Source organism: Puma concolor, chromosome B1 (genome assembly GCF_028749965.1).
Source record: "Puma concolor isolate L17-30 chromosome B1, mPumCon1.1.hap2, whole genome shotgun sequence".
Taxonomy (NCBI): Eukaryota; Metazoa; Chordata; class Mammalia; order Carnivora; family Felidae; genus Puma; species Puma concolor.
Window position 1 is genome coordinate 189528832 of NC_141670.1, and position 14459 is coordinate 189543290.

At 39.9% G+C, this 14459-nt stretch overlaps 1 protein-coding gene across 6 annotated transcripts in view; it reads right to left on the minus strand.

The window, feature by feature from the left end:
- The window catches only part of LOC112858541 (cytosolic beta-glucosidase), a 161170-nt gene extending 148388 nt beyond the window's left edge, over nucleotides 1-12782 (minus strand). For 3 of the 6 annotated variants that reach the window (XM_086705327.1, XM_086705329.1, XM_086705328.1), the window contains exon 1: nucleotides 12600-12782. In XM_086705327.1, the coding sequence (XP_086561453.1) occupies nucleotides 12600-12657 (58 nt within the window). In that variant the 5' untranslated portion in view covers nucleotides 12658-12782. The remainder of the gene's footprint in view (nucleotides 1-12599) is intronic. The other 3 variants (XM_025921973.2, XM_086705326.1, XM_086705330.1) reach the window with 1 other exon arrangement.
- Between the last annotated feature and the right edge of the window lie 1677 nt (nucleotides 12783-14459).

A 14459-nucleotide genomic window follows, 5' to 3' on the forward strand; every position in this document is an offset into this window, starting at 1 on the left:
TATTATTCCTGTCACTCCTGTGTTAGCAAGCTTTTTCTATACGTGGCTTTCATGTTTTCAAACATCTCATTAGACTTGCTAAGGCGTATTTAGACACATGCAATATACCCAAATGCATTTAATGACAGGGTATGTCGGAAAGCAGCTCTGCTATAGCTTTTGTCTTTTAGAAAGATGCTCTTCAGAACCAATGTATCATAGAAATTAAAAGCCCAACTTGAGGTATTATGGAGTCATAGTCCATTGCCTGGGGAGAGCAGAACCATACATCCCCTCCAGACAGGTCTACCCTCGGTACCAGTGGGTCTTACTAAACCTGTATGTGATCTAGGTTTTGTTATATACTTGAAATGGTTAATTAGAAGAGGTAGGGGAATCTGAAATGTCACAGCAAGTGCCTCCTGGCCCACTGTCACGTTTCATGAATTCTCGTGCGGAAGCCATTTGGAATAAGCAGTGACCCAATCCAAACAAACTGCTTCTGTGCCTCTTATCTCCTATCACCTATTTATGTCCCAATACATCTGCATTGTGTGGCTCGGGAAGATCCATTAAGTCCTTGGGCAGTGTTTACGGCTAGTTTTTTTTATTATTATTTCTTTGAGGCTCAGATTTCTCACATAAAGTGATAGAAAACTACTGTACAGACAGTACATGTTAACATTTTTTAAAAGAAAGGGGAAAAAAAGAAGTATGTATAAGATTCGCAATTTCAGTCTGGGAATTCTCAGAGCAACCCTGTGGGTGAGAGACAATAATTTCTTGTAGGTTTTAGGTAAAGATATAATTTACCTTTATTTGCAGACACAAAATTCTAAGAAAACATTATGTGCCATCAATGCCTCTGGCTTTAAAAATATTTATGAGATTGAAATAGTTACCTGGAGGCAGACATTTCCTTTCAATGTCATAGGTCAGGCACGTTGGCTAACACCCCAGATGATATTGATGTACCTTCAAAACTTAAAATAATGTTTATACCATTTATTTATTCATTCATATATAGAACACCCATCCTGAAGTATCTGGGACACTGAACAAGGTTTACATAAATCTGACTGTTTTTTCCTCTGGGCCATTTGGCTCAGTCTGATAGACCATAAATATTCAATAATACTTTACAATGACAAAGCATCTTTTATGCAAACATCTCTAAGCACATTATTCACCAATATTACAATCTCCTTTTTAACCTACTGGTAAAGTCACAGAAACTAATTGACTTTCTTCAAGGTCCCACTGCAAATTGTTTATTTTGTAGATCAGAGTCCAGGTGTCCTGATCCTAGCCACAACTAAAGGGAGAGAAAACAAACAAACACATTTTTTAGGTGCTTAGGCTGATGACCTACACTAAATATTTCTAAATTGAATCTATTAGGCAAAACGTCCTCCTTAAAGATGTTAAATGTTGTGATGCATCCAACTGAATTTTACAACTTTTGTTCCAATTTGCCCACGGCCAGTTACCATTTTCAGAGCCCCAACAATGACCTATTTTAATTGAATCCTGCTACAAACACTTACACTTTCACTCTTTAATCAAATCAGGTTTCTAAATAGAAATTAAAGTTGGAGCAGAACAGCGAAACTTTTCGTGGAAAGGTCCAGTTGAAGTAACGGTGCGGCTGTAACACAAAATACCGAAGCAAAGTGTGAAAAGCTGGGAATTACTCCGAGATTGGGCCAGTCTCAAACACGTCAGGTAATGCAAGTGAAAGAAAATACTTTAAATTCATTATTTTACATCTTCTTTACGTTAAAGTAAGGCAGCTTTAGTATAGAGGATTAATAAAATGGCAAAAAAAATTGAAAAATTTTTAAAATCACTCGCAACCATGACTGTCGTTAATAACACATTTACAGACTCCTAACCTCAGGAAGAGTAGTTGACCAAGGGCCCCAGGTCTGAGCCCTGAAATCCTCTGTCCCAAGTGCTGGCCTTTGCACTGAGGCCACACTTTCCTGGGCTGACCTCAGCCAGTGCTGAGTGTGGTGAGGCTACCATGACAAGCCTGTACCTGGGAGATGGGGGACTTCCTGACAGGTGACTTTGGCTCAAGGACTCCCTGAAGACCTGGCTGGGCTTTCCCTTGAGCTGTCATGCAGTCTAAATGCTTCATTCAAAATTCCTTCTTCCTTCCCTCTCTCCTACACTTGTCAGATCTGCATCCCAGCCTCTTCCCACTCCAGTTTCTCTCATTGAGAATAAACTTCTTGCATGGTCAACACCATCCTGGCCTCTGCTTCCTGGAGGACCCAGTGTGACATGCCAGTGTGACATGGCAAAGACGATGGTGAGGACGATGGTGTTGATGATGGTGGTGGTCATGACGGTAGTCTAAATAATAATAAGGATTAACATCTACTGAGTTTGTTTTTTTTAATGCCAGGCTGCATGCTAAGAGATTACTTGAGTTATTTCATGCACTATTCCCAATAACCTCCAAAAGGTAGATATTACCCACCTGAGAGAAGTAAGTCTTAAAGAAATTATGAAACAAAAACAAGACCACATTGCTTATGAAAGTCAATAAGCTAACTTATTCAAATATTTTTCATGTTTGTATCACATATATGAAGAGCCACTGCATCAACTCTGGGTAGTTGGGAAAGTTTTTCCAAGCCCTTAAAACAAACAAAGGTCAAGAAAACGAGTCAAGGCCAAGTAATTTAAACAATTGGGACCATTAAAACATCCAAAATAACAATACCCAGTCTCCAATTTTAGAATTTATTGACACTATTAAACAGACCACTTAATAACAAACTAATGGGCTTTTTCTAAATGAAACAATTGGTACAATAAAATGCACTTAAAAAGATTTATACCCCATAAGCATCTTTCTGAGAAAGAACACCAGCTTGGAACTTGTAGCAGCTTGCTAATTCAAGAACAGAACTTTCTGATGGCAGCAAATGCCGTTTAGAATAATTTGAGGTTTCTTTGACTCATAAACGAATTGACTTTGCTCAAGGTCTCCCAGGAATCACTGGATCAGTCTTCATTCTTAGGAGATGTCTGCTGATGTCTCAAAACAACTCCCTGAATACAGAGTTTTCTGGACTTTTCATGTTAAAGTCTGATTGTGGCAGCTACAAAGTTTCCACAGTATGTCAACTGGCAGTACAAAGGGGTATGCCATTGGTAAACCTCCAAAACTCTTAATTTAATTATTAACTCATGTCAGGGAACAAGGTCCTCCAGTACATCATGGAAACAGGCCTTTTGTGACTCTTCTGGCACAATTTCTCTCCAAAGTCATCATCCAACATCAAGCCAACCATATCACAGTTTTAGTGTGGTTGCATTTTGTCTTTAGTTAAGCCACAGAGAGTACACTGGGGTGACCCTGGCAGATGCTTGTCTCAGCTGTCTAATATCTATGCTGAGAAGGCCTCAGTTCTCCCTTCACTAAATCAGTTGGACGACAAGATTTATTGTATACCAACATTTGCCAAGTTCTCAGCATTGTGGGGAACCAAAGGATACATTAGAGTCTCCATCACCTCCATCCCCATATCTTGTTCTTCATGCAAACAAAGTAGGCAATGGTCAAAGCCCTTTGTAATATTTCCTCCCGTGAAAGACCCCTAGTCTCCCACACTGTGTTACAGAGTGGTAGATGCACATCTCTAATCCGTGCCTGCAATCTAGACCTGGATAATAATTTGTAAGATATATGAAGTAATGGACCATCAAGAGAAAATGTTGCTCTTTCAAAGATCCCCAAGTATGCATCTGTATGATAGACTACAATGACTCCAAAGGAAGATTATTGTCTTTAGAGTAAATAATGCACTTTTTCCCCCAAGTCTCAAAGCCTGTATTTAAATGATTATTCATGGGTGTTGTGGGAGACTTTAAGCCTTAGCTTGGCAATTCCCAACATAAAAATGTGTAATGTTTCAAAAACCTTGTTTATGAGTCACCTGCCCAGAAACTCACCATTGCCTCTTACATTATATTGAAATTCCCAAGCCAACCCCCAAAATCTATTTATCTCATTACACACCTGAAGGGTATTCAGTGACACCTACCCCTATTTACAACGTTGTTCCTTTGAGAAAATGTCCTCTAAATTCCTATTCAAGTGACATGTAAATACATTTCTCCCTGTACTCAGGGGTACATAGGGAGAGACAAGAGGATGAAAATGAGAAGTGAATGAGCTCAGACATTCAGACAGTGATCAGAACCCTGTTAATCTTATACATACATTCAAAAAATGCCCTTCTCTACATGATTATTGCTCATTAGGGTTGAAGAATTATAGCCTCCACTATCAAGACAGATATTTTCAGAATCTGAAGTGACTGCCACCCTCCCCTTGGTACCTAAATGAAACATAAACCTAGGTATAGGAAGATTTGACATTGACTCTGAAACTGTCCAACCTCTTGTCTATATTTTCAATATTTCCCCTAACTCCTTTAAGTGCCTATTATAATTAGTATACATTTTAAATAGGTTTTTAAATGGGTGCATCACAAAAATATTTTTCTGTCTTGAATCAACGTAAACCCTAATAAATTTACAGTTTCAAAATATCAAATAGGCCCTTTTAGATTAAAAAAAGAAGAAGAAGAAGAAAAGAAAACCTACCTTGGTTTTTTTTCTATTATTAAAATGTAAAGGATTTTTAAAATCTCATTTATTTTGTCAATTGGTTCTGCTTAACATTCTTCAGCCCAGTCCACTCTCAATTATCCATGCTAAGGAAGGGGGATCAGTGGCCTGGATAATCTAAAACAGCAGACAATTTTAAAAGCCCTTGTATTTGGCCCGGGCATACTTTACAATCAAACTCTGATTATCCACACTAATGAAAGGAAGATCAGGCACCTTGAGAAAGATCCAAAGCCAATATAGATGTGCTCAGCTGGTTTAGGGCACCTCGAGGCAGAGGCTCATATAGCACAGTAGAAGGAAAAAACAGGGCTCCAGCTATTACCAATGGTGACCACCCATGCCATCCAAAATACCAACACACAGCTACAATATCCGTATCAACACCACTTATGATGGTAGTCTTCTTTACATGCATGGAGTCATGTCCAAATGCCACCATGTAAAAAAGCACGTTGTTTCAAATATTTAATACAAGAGCAGATTGTTCATGTATACTCAAAACCTCTTTTAGGGGTTCCCTTTGCCCCTCTCCATCCCCTGCCCCTTACTACCTTTACTCAGAAAAGTCACATACTCAGAAGAAGAGTGTAAAGGATAGAGATGAAAGAGGCAGTATGTTGGAGTAAGAAAAGTTCCAACTTGGAAGGTGGAAAGACTGGACCTCTGTCCCGTTGGTCTCTGCTCATGCCAATAGTCAGGTGTGCACCCAAGCGGAGGGAATAATGTGTGCAGCAGTACATGAAGGTCATGGCACATTTAAAGAATGGCATGTGCTTCATCTTGGTCAAGGAAGAAGATACAAATGAAGAAAAGCAAGAGGTGAAGCTGGCGATGTAGTGAGAGGTGAAATTACAGAGTTTTTTTTTATGCCATGCCAGAAGTTCAGAAATTATTCTGTAGAAGATAGGAGACAGTAATAATGTTTTTAATCATTGTTAAAATTTATTAAACGCACACAGGTTGCCCAAGACTGCTCTAAGAATTTGATGTTAATAAACACATTTAATGTTTACAACAACCTCAAGATAGGCACTATTATTGTTCCCATTTTACAAATCAGGAAACTGAGGCCTGCAAAGCTCAGGTATCTCCCAAGATCACTGACTGGTGGAGTCAAGATTCAAACCTAGCCAGTTTAATTTTGGAGCTCTTGTTATCTCTCACAAAATGGAATGATGTGGTCAGAATTTGAACAGACCACACTATAAGCACTGTGCTGGAGAGACTGCAGGAGTGTAGAGGAGCGAAGGGTATTTCAAGACGATAAGCGCCAGTGAGTTCCAGAACTAAAGAAAAGGCAGTAGTAATGGAGGAGAGGATGTAACCAAGAGGTTAAGAAGAGATAGAATAAAAAATAATTGGTTAAATAAAGAAGAGAGTAAGAGGAAGAGTCTAACATGAGTCCCAGAGTGCTGGCGTGGGCACTTTATGATGGCCTAATAATTTTCAAAGAACCACTTGACCTTGTGCACCAGTGAACTTACCTGGAAAGCAACCCCTACCAGATGGGCAGGCCCAGGAAGGAACAGCACAAGTAATGCTTTTTATTTTCCAGTACAATGCTGACACATACTCATCCAAATAAACAAATGTCCCATCTTAACTGATGAATTTGGTGGTGACAAAAACAACAACAACAACAACAACAACAAAACTCATGTACAATTATGTAGGCTAATATATAGAACCCATACTCCAAACAAATGATTGAGGTACAGCAATTTTTTCTTGTTTTTCCTGGTTAAATATATTGAATCACATTTAATTTTTCATGTAACATCCATGAGCACTATAGAAAGATAAGAAAGAAAAAGCACAGGCTGATGAGAAAAGATGCAGACATGTTATAGCTTATCAAGATAGTTGTTAAGTGTCATAAAAAAAGCCAAAACCATTTATAGAACACTCATACTCAGGTGAAAAATATAAAAGGGTATGTGTGCATAAAAGTCTATGGATGGGGGCATCTGGGTAGCTCAGTTGGTTAAGCTTCTGACTCTTGACTTCAGTTCAGGTAATGATCTCCACAGTCCGTGAGATTGAGCCCCAAGTTGGGCTCTGTGCTGGCAGCACAGAGCCTATTTGGGATTCTCAATCTCTCTGTCCCACCCCCACTCACATGCATCCTCTCTCTCAAAAATAAATGAATAAACAAATGTATACAAAAAGACTAGAAGTATATTAACCATGAACTTGAAGAGAAGTGGAGGCAGGAAGCATGAAAGTAATAAACAACAATCAGACAGAGAAAGATAAATACTGTATGATCTCACTTATGTGAAATCTTAAAACAAACAAACAAACAAAATTCATAGAAAAAGAGATCAGGTTTGTGGTTACCAGAGGCAGGAGGTGGGGCTTTGGGGATGGAAGAAAGTGGTCAAGAGGCACAAACTTCCAGTTATGACATAAAATAAGTACTGGGGACACAATGGACTACACGATGACTACAGCTAAAACCCTGCTACATTTGCCAGTTGCTAAGAGAGTAGATCCTAAAAGTTCTCATCACAAGGAAAAAAATACGTTTTTGGTGAGGGCGATATCTATATGAGATGATGGATGCTAACTAGACTTATTGTCATGATCATTTCCCAGTATGTCTAAGCCAAATCATTATACTATACACCTGAAATTTATACTGTGTGTCAATTACATTTCAATAAAATTGAAAAAAAATTGACTTCATAAAAATACAAAATTCTAAAAAAAAAAGCAAACAAAAATATTCTTTAAAATCCTCATTATCTGGAAGTTATTGAGATCTAAATCTTGTCTCTTTTTCTTCATATATAGTCCTTTATGAAAAGACTGACTGTCAATAGTTCCCACCCACTTATACAGAACCCTACTTCTTATAAAACCAGTCCTGTTTTAGTTAAATAGAACTATTTGACTTTTAAAAACAACCTAACTCAGACACTGATATCAACATAATCTTTCATTCATGAACATGAACAGGCTCTCAAGGATCACCAGACATTTGACAAAAACAAATAGCATCAAATATATGCAAAAAAATCTCAAAATCTTAAAGTGATACAGAGGGAAGGAAGGAGGAAGGAAGGAAGGAAGGAAGGAAGGAAGGAAGGAAGGAAGGAAGGAAGAAGGAAGGAAGGAAGGAAGAAGGAAGGAAGGAAGGAAGGAAGGAAGGAAGGAAGGAAGGAAGGAAGGAAGGAAGGAAGGAACTTAACTTTTTAAACAAGCATTCTTAAAAAGATTTGAGGTGTGATTACATCCAGAAAACAAAATACAGCTTCTTAAAACTGAAGCAATCAAAGAATAAATTTGAAAACCTAAAACTATGATTGCCACAATTAAATATTCAAGAGGAATTGAAAAACAGAATGAATGAAGCTAAAGTCCAAATTAGTAATCTGGAAGAAAAAGTTGAGGAATCAACCCAGATCCAGAGAAGTACAAAATGTAAGAAAAAATGTCTCCCATATTCACCCCATGAAGTTTCAATAAAAAGAGATCAGCATTGGGAATTCTACAGGTGAGAAATCTGAGGCTTAGAGAAGTTAACTCATTTAATTCTCCAGCAGTATACAAATAGAATCAGGCATATTCCAGATGTGTCTTACTCATAAGCCCAAGACTGAAATTCAGTCAGTACCTGTAAGAGTGGCCCCACTCTGACTGGTTCATGTAGGTGCCAGCCTGATCAATATCAGTAGTTTACAGCCGGCCTCCACTCTTAATGGTCAATGAAGATGATAGTCTGCCCCATACCAGTTGTTTATGGCTGGCATCCACTCTCACTAATCAATGCAAGTGCCAGTCTAGTCTATACCCATTCTTTATAGTCATCATCTTCTTGGGTAGTGAATCAGTTGATGAATATTTGAACATCATCCCTGCCCCAGCCCATACGCTTTCAATGATGCCTACATACTTTCATGGTACAATCAAAAAAAGGGATGGATTAAATACGTGAGGGGGATTAAGGAGTGCACTTGTTGTGATGAGCACAGCGTGTTGTATGGAAGTGTTGAATCACTGTATTTCACACCTGAAACTAATATTGCGCTGTATGTTAACTAATCAGAATTTAAGAAAAACTTAAACAGAGGGAGGCGATCACTGAGATTTTTGTGGGTCACAAATTTGAACCTGCGGGGAAGAAATAAAGGTGGTTTCTGTCATATCACCCTTTAAGCTATGAGAAATTTCATGGATAAATGCTTCCCTCTCTTCTTCCTTTTTCCTTACACACCAAGAAATAAGCAGCCATACTTTTAAGTCTTTTTTCTCTCCTTTCCTAGGTGGTCCAGACAAAGAGTAGATCTATCTGGTAAACTCTATCTGATAAACTCTGTCCTAGAAGACTACCACAGGCAGTCATCCTAAACTGTAATGTTTAAGGGGTTTAGCAGAAAACAGGAATCAAGATAAACAGGAAGTGGTCTAAAGAAATATAGGGCCTGTGCTGACATCTAAAACGTGTAGATGTCATATGCCTCTGGCTCAGGTTTGTGTAGACTAGATGAGTTTTTAAAAAGAACTAGAGAGGAAATAGCCTGAATAGAAATCACCACAAATGGGATCTAAAACCAACTTGAAAATTCAGCTGCCCTGTTTATTCTCCCACTTTTAAAATGCAAACATAACTCCAATTTCTTAACTATAGCATTCCATCTTGGACATACCAAGGCAAACAGAAGGCCAAAATTTGAGCCCAGCCCCAAGTTCTGCCAACACAAAGCCAAAGTTAAAGCTAAATCAACATCCAAACGTTATATTGGTATCCAGTGCAGCATCAAAGGTTGATAATGACATTCATAAAACTGAGGCCTTTTCCTCCCTAAGAACCACAAACTCAGATCCCACCAGGAGGTGTTGACGGAGTAGTTTAGACTTTGCTTAGGATTTGTGGGATTCTGCAGATCTTGTTCACCCCTTAAGAGCCTTCCCTGAAATCACTGGGAGTTATAAGCTCATAAGAGCTGTAGAACTGGGTCCTAAATGTTATTTTCATAGCTCCTCTGTGGCCTACCGAGGGAGTAAACAAAATGCCACTAAGCTACCTGCTGTTTTGTGTCTCTCATTCCCTCCAGCCAAAACAGAGGCAGAGGTGACTTCACAAAGGGTTAAAACTCATGAGAAATGTTTTTTTGTAATTAAAATACTGCAGGAGACTCACTTCTGTACCAACAATGATTATCTGCCTTTTTTTCCTGCCTCTTCGTCTAAGAAACACATTTTACAGGTTTTACAACGTTCTTTACAACTCACCTAAAACACATAATTTTCCTCCTGCTTATATCACTCGTTTATTATTTATTTATTAGATTTATATTGTGCTTTCCTCCAAAAGGCTCAAAGCACCACACAGCCAACTCTTATATAATAAACATTTCATTAAACTCTTCTTAAAAGCTATAAACAGGGAAGTAGCCAGAGTGGGGGCAGAAGAGATATGAAGGACAGTAAGAAGGAAGAATCAAGGGTCAAGTGAAATAAGCAACCAAATAATCAATATATTAGCAGGCCCGGTGATCAGAAAGTCCTGTCCTGACCCACCTACAAAGACCCTGACAGTGCCTTCTATTCTGAGTAACAGAGCCAAAATACCCTATTTCTGTGTGGGGGTCAGGCATGGGTATGCCGGGCAGTGGGGAGGCGGGGGAGTATGCTCATTATCTCTCAGGGCTAGCAAGAGGGTATGTGAAAACAAAGATACCTACACAGACAGCTGTGTTTTGAAAGCCAGTGGAAAGACACACATGGTAATGCTTTATCACACATAGCCAAAACGTTAGCTTTTTGTTGTTTTTTTTAACAAATACAATTTACGTTTCATCCTCAGTTCTGTTGAGGGTATGTGACTTCTTCCAACGGTTCTGTAGACTTTCGGAACCAGGGCAACCTAAAAGTTCAAGGATTCTCAAAATCAAAAAGTGACAAGGCGACTTCAGCTTTTAAATCCCAGGTCACATTGATTTGACAATGCCGTATGACAAAGCCACTGACATCCCGCATGTGTGATCTGCACCACAGTGGAAGGGGAGCTACACTCTCCCAGCAACTGCTGGTGGAACTAGTCTGGAACGAGCAAAGAGGGAATGTATTCTAACATGCAGAAAAAGGGGAAATCACCATTCCCCTTAGGTGGAGCAGACAATGTAACTCTCCCGTCAGTAAAGGAGTGGAAGAGACCACAGCCAGGAGAAAGAATCACCATGATAGGATTAGTGTTGCTGCTCTTATGCTCCAGGCCCTCTTGTGCTCCCCTTACACATGCTAAACTCTGTAATCCTCAGAACAAACCTACAAAGTGGGAATGACCACTTTCCTAATTTCATAAGTAAGGAAACTGAGGCTTAAGTTATTTGCCCAAGGTCACTCAGTTAGTAAGTGCCTGAGCTAGGATTCAAACCTAGCACAGAAGCATGGGTGGAAAACCACAAACATAAAAAAAATCATTCTGTGAGTTGACAAGGAGGGAAGTCATGTAGGATCAAGTCTCCCCACTTCAAAGCTGCTAGAGAGTTAACAGCACAGTGGGAGGTTAGGGGCCACAAATAAAAATCCTAAAACAAGGCTGCAGCAAGCTCAGTACAGAAGGGCATGAACAAACTGCCTCCAAAAGACAGAAGAGCTATGGCAACCCTGAGGCCCTGTGAAGACAGGAGCTCAGAATGGACCGGTAAGGTTATCCCTAGGTTCTACATGAAAAGGACCTGGAAACTGGCAGCTGAAATCTATGATATCGTCTGGTATAACTGATTGCAGATTTATGCCAAGTTAACTTGTAAGTTCCACAGAGTCATCCCCAGAAATCCTTTTGTAACCCCCTCAATATAAAGACCATGCATTGAGCACTTACTAGGTACCAAGCATTTGACATACGTCATCTTATTTTTGTTGTTGTTGTTTGTTTTTAGTATGAGAGAAAAAGAGTTGGGGAGAGGGGCAGAGGGAGAGAGAGGAGAGAGAATCCCAAGCAGGCTCCACGCTCACTGCCAAGCCCCCCACAAATGCAAGATCATGACCTGAGCTGAAATCAAGAGTCAGATGATCAACCAACTGAGCCACTCAGGCAATTCCACATCATCTTATTTAAACCTCACAGCAATGATATAACATAGATACCCTAATTTTCCCCATCTTACAGATTGGAAGCACAGAGAGATTGAGTAACTTGTACAAAGTCACACAGAGCTAGTAAAAAGTAGAGTCTGAGGAGTCACATGGCTTGTTCTGGTCCCCAGAACTGTGAGAAAATAAACCCCCCAATTTATGGTAATTTGCTACAGGAGTTCTATGAAACTACTACAAGAAACTCTCTTAGCTTTGTTTAGCCCAGAGTTTCCCACATGGAAAAGATATGTATATATGGAGCACAGGCTCATCAGTAGTAGGACAGAGACCAGGGCTCCAACTCCATTAGACCTCCAGCTCCATCCAGGGTGCTTTCTCACACCCTGCGATTGGCCCCTGCACTTATCAGCTGCCCCAGAGATGGGATGACACACTAGACTAGTCTCTGCTTTTTAGCACTAAAAATAGAACCGGACACCTCTTCCAACGGATGAACATCCTCTAATAAAGTCTCTTGTATTCCTTGAAGAAATTTACTGAGTATTTTTCCAGGCAACAGTGGAAATTAATTTTTTGTTGCTGTTGGGGGAATTTTGGCAAGAGTGTTCAAGAAATCAATGACAAAAGCAGCTAGTCCAAGGTAAATTGATGTCTCAGATAAACTTGAACTTACTGAAATTACAGGTGCAGCTCAGTCGTCAACCCCTCACTACCACCAACCTTGCAGAAAGAAAGGGACAAAGGAATGTGAGCCTCTTCTGTGTGAAAAGTGACAGTTTCACTTCTACGATTACAGACTCACTAATCCCTTTCCTTCTTTTCCTTTTGCCTCCTCAGCCTCACCCTCTTCCCTAGGCACACAGACCCCACCAGAAGTAATTCCATTCCAGCCCTAGTGAAGGGGAAGGAGCTTCTCCTACCTTCCACTTGATAAGCTGCAGTGGACGCCCCCCATCCAAATCCTTCAGGGAAAGCCATATTTTCAGAAGAAGGCCAGCTAGACACTCAGCCAAATGGGAGTTCTGTGCCCTTTAGTCAGAGGAGCCCAAGAAATTGTGCAAACAGTGTGGGGACTCACCCCGACCAAAGTCTCAGAATGCAAATGTGTATGCAGACAAGAAGGGAGCCAGATTAAATGATCACACTTGACTGGCCTTGGCCTTGATACAAATCCAAGACACTTTGTAAAGGCAAGCATTTCCACTTTCTTCTCTGGGCACACCCTGATTTTAACAGAGTTAGACCAGCCTGGATGCTTTGGCAGGGCACCCATTCATCCAATCTTATCCGTTTTATTAAAAAAACATGGACATTGTTTTTAACAGTCACATTATCCTACTAGAATTCTCCCTTAGCCAATTCCTCCCAATTCCTAAGCCCCACTCCCTACAAGTAACAGTTCGCAACTATCTCTTCTGGAATTTTCTCCCATGTTATTTAAACAATAAACTGAGATTACTGCTTCTTTGTTTTCAATTTTAGATAATAACGATCGAATTCTGGATATAGAGGTAGAAGATCAAGCTCACTCTGTCTCCCTCCCTCTGGCTCTCTCTCCTCCTCCTCCAACATGCTAAATAAACACTTGATATTGGGGCTCCTGGGTGGTTCAGTCAGCTGAGTGTCCAACTTCAGTTCAGGTCATGATTATCACTGTTTGTGGGTTTGAGCCCCGCATCCAGTTCTGAGCTGACTGCAAGGAGCCCACTTCAGATTCTGTCTACCTCTCTCTCTGCCCCTCCCCTCCCTTGCTCGCTCTCTCTTTCTCTCTCTCTCCCCCTGCATCTCTCAAAAATAAATAAATAAACTTCCAAAAAGTTAAATAAATACTCGATACTTACATTACTATGACCATGTATGGTTCAAAGCTGAGCCGTGAAATAATAGACCATGCTTACGTGCAACCTTTTATTTTCTCTGGGGTTAATCAACTCCCTGGTTTTTATATTGAATTTTCTGTATACCTATCACTAATTCATCCCCAAACACTCTGAGAGAATGATAAATCTCTGATGTTCAAACACTTCTATTTTCCTGCTCATTCTGCACGGTTGTCGTTCAGGCCACCACAGAGCTACGTAATCTGCAACCCCATCACCTCTTCTCTGTGCTTTCTTCCTCTTTGTCTTTTCTCCGTGAATAACTTTCTGACAAAGGAGGCATGAGAAGTAACTTTTTGGAAACTCTGTAGTTCTGGAATTATCTTTATTCTAATGTCACGCTTGATATGTAGTTTGACCACTATGGGATTCTATGATGGAAGTAATTTTCACTCAAACTTTTGCAAGCATTGGTTCCTGGCCTTCTAGCTTCTGGTGTGGCTATTGAGAAGTCTGATGACAACCCAAGTCCTAATCTTTTATATATAACCTGTTTTGTAACCCAACCCCCCTTCCCTGCCTCCCAGGCTTCTTATTTCTGAAATCTCACAGTCATGCGCCTCGATGTGGGACTTTTCCTCCACTGTCCCAAGCATGCTGCATATGTATCACAGTAACTCAGAATGTGGACAAGAGGGGAAACTGAGGGGTGCATGAGAAGGCTCTGTACTATCTTTGCAACTTAGCTGTACATCTAAAATTGATCCTGAAACTTATGTAACACTGTATGTTAAGTAACTAAAAATAAAATTAAAACTTAAATAAATAAAAAATTCTTTTTAAAGGCAAAATAAATAGTTCATTTTTTTTAACTGCCTGTGGAGAGACGAGTTAGGCAAAATCAAAGTGAGGCTAGTTACTTATTCAGTTCCCCTACATCAGCTTTTAAATCATCCTACA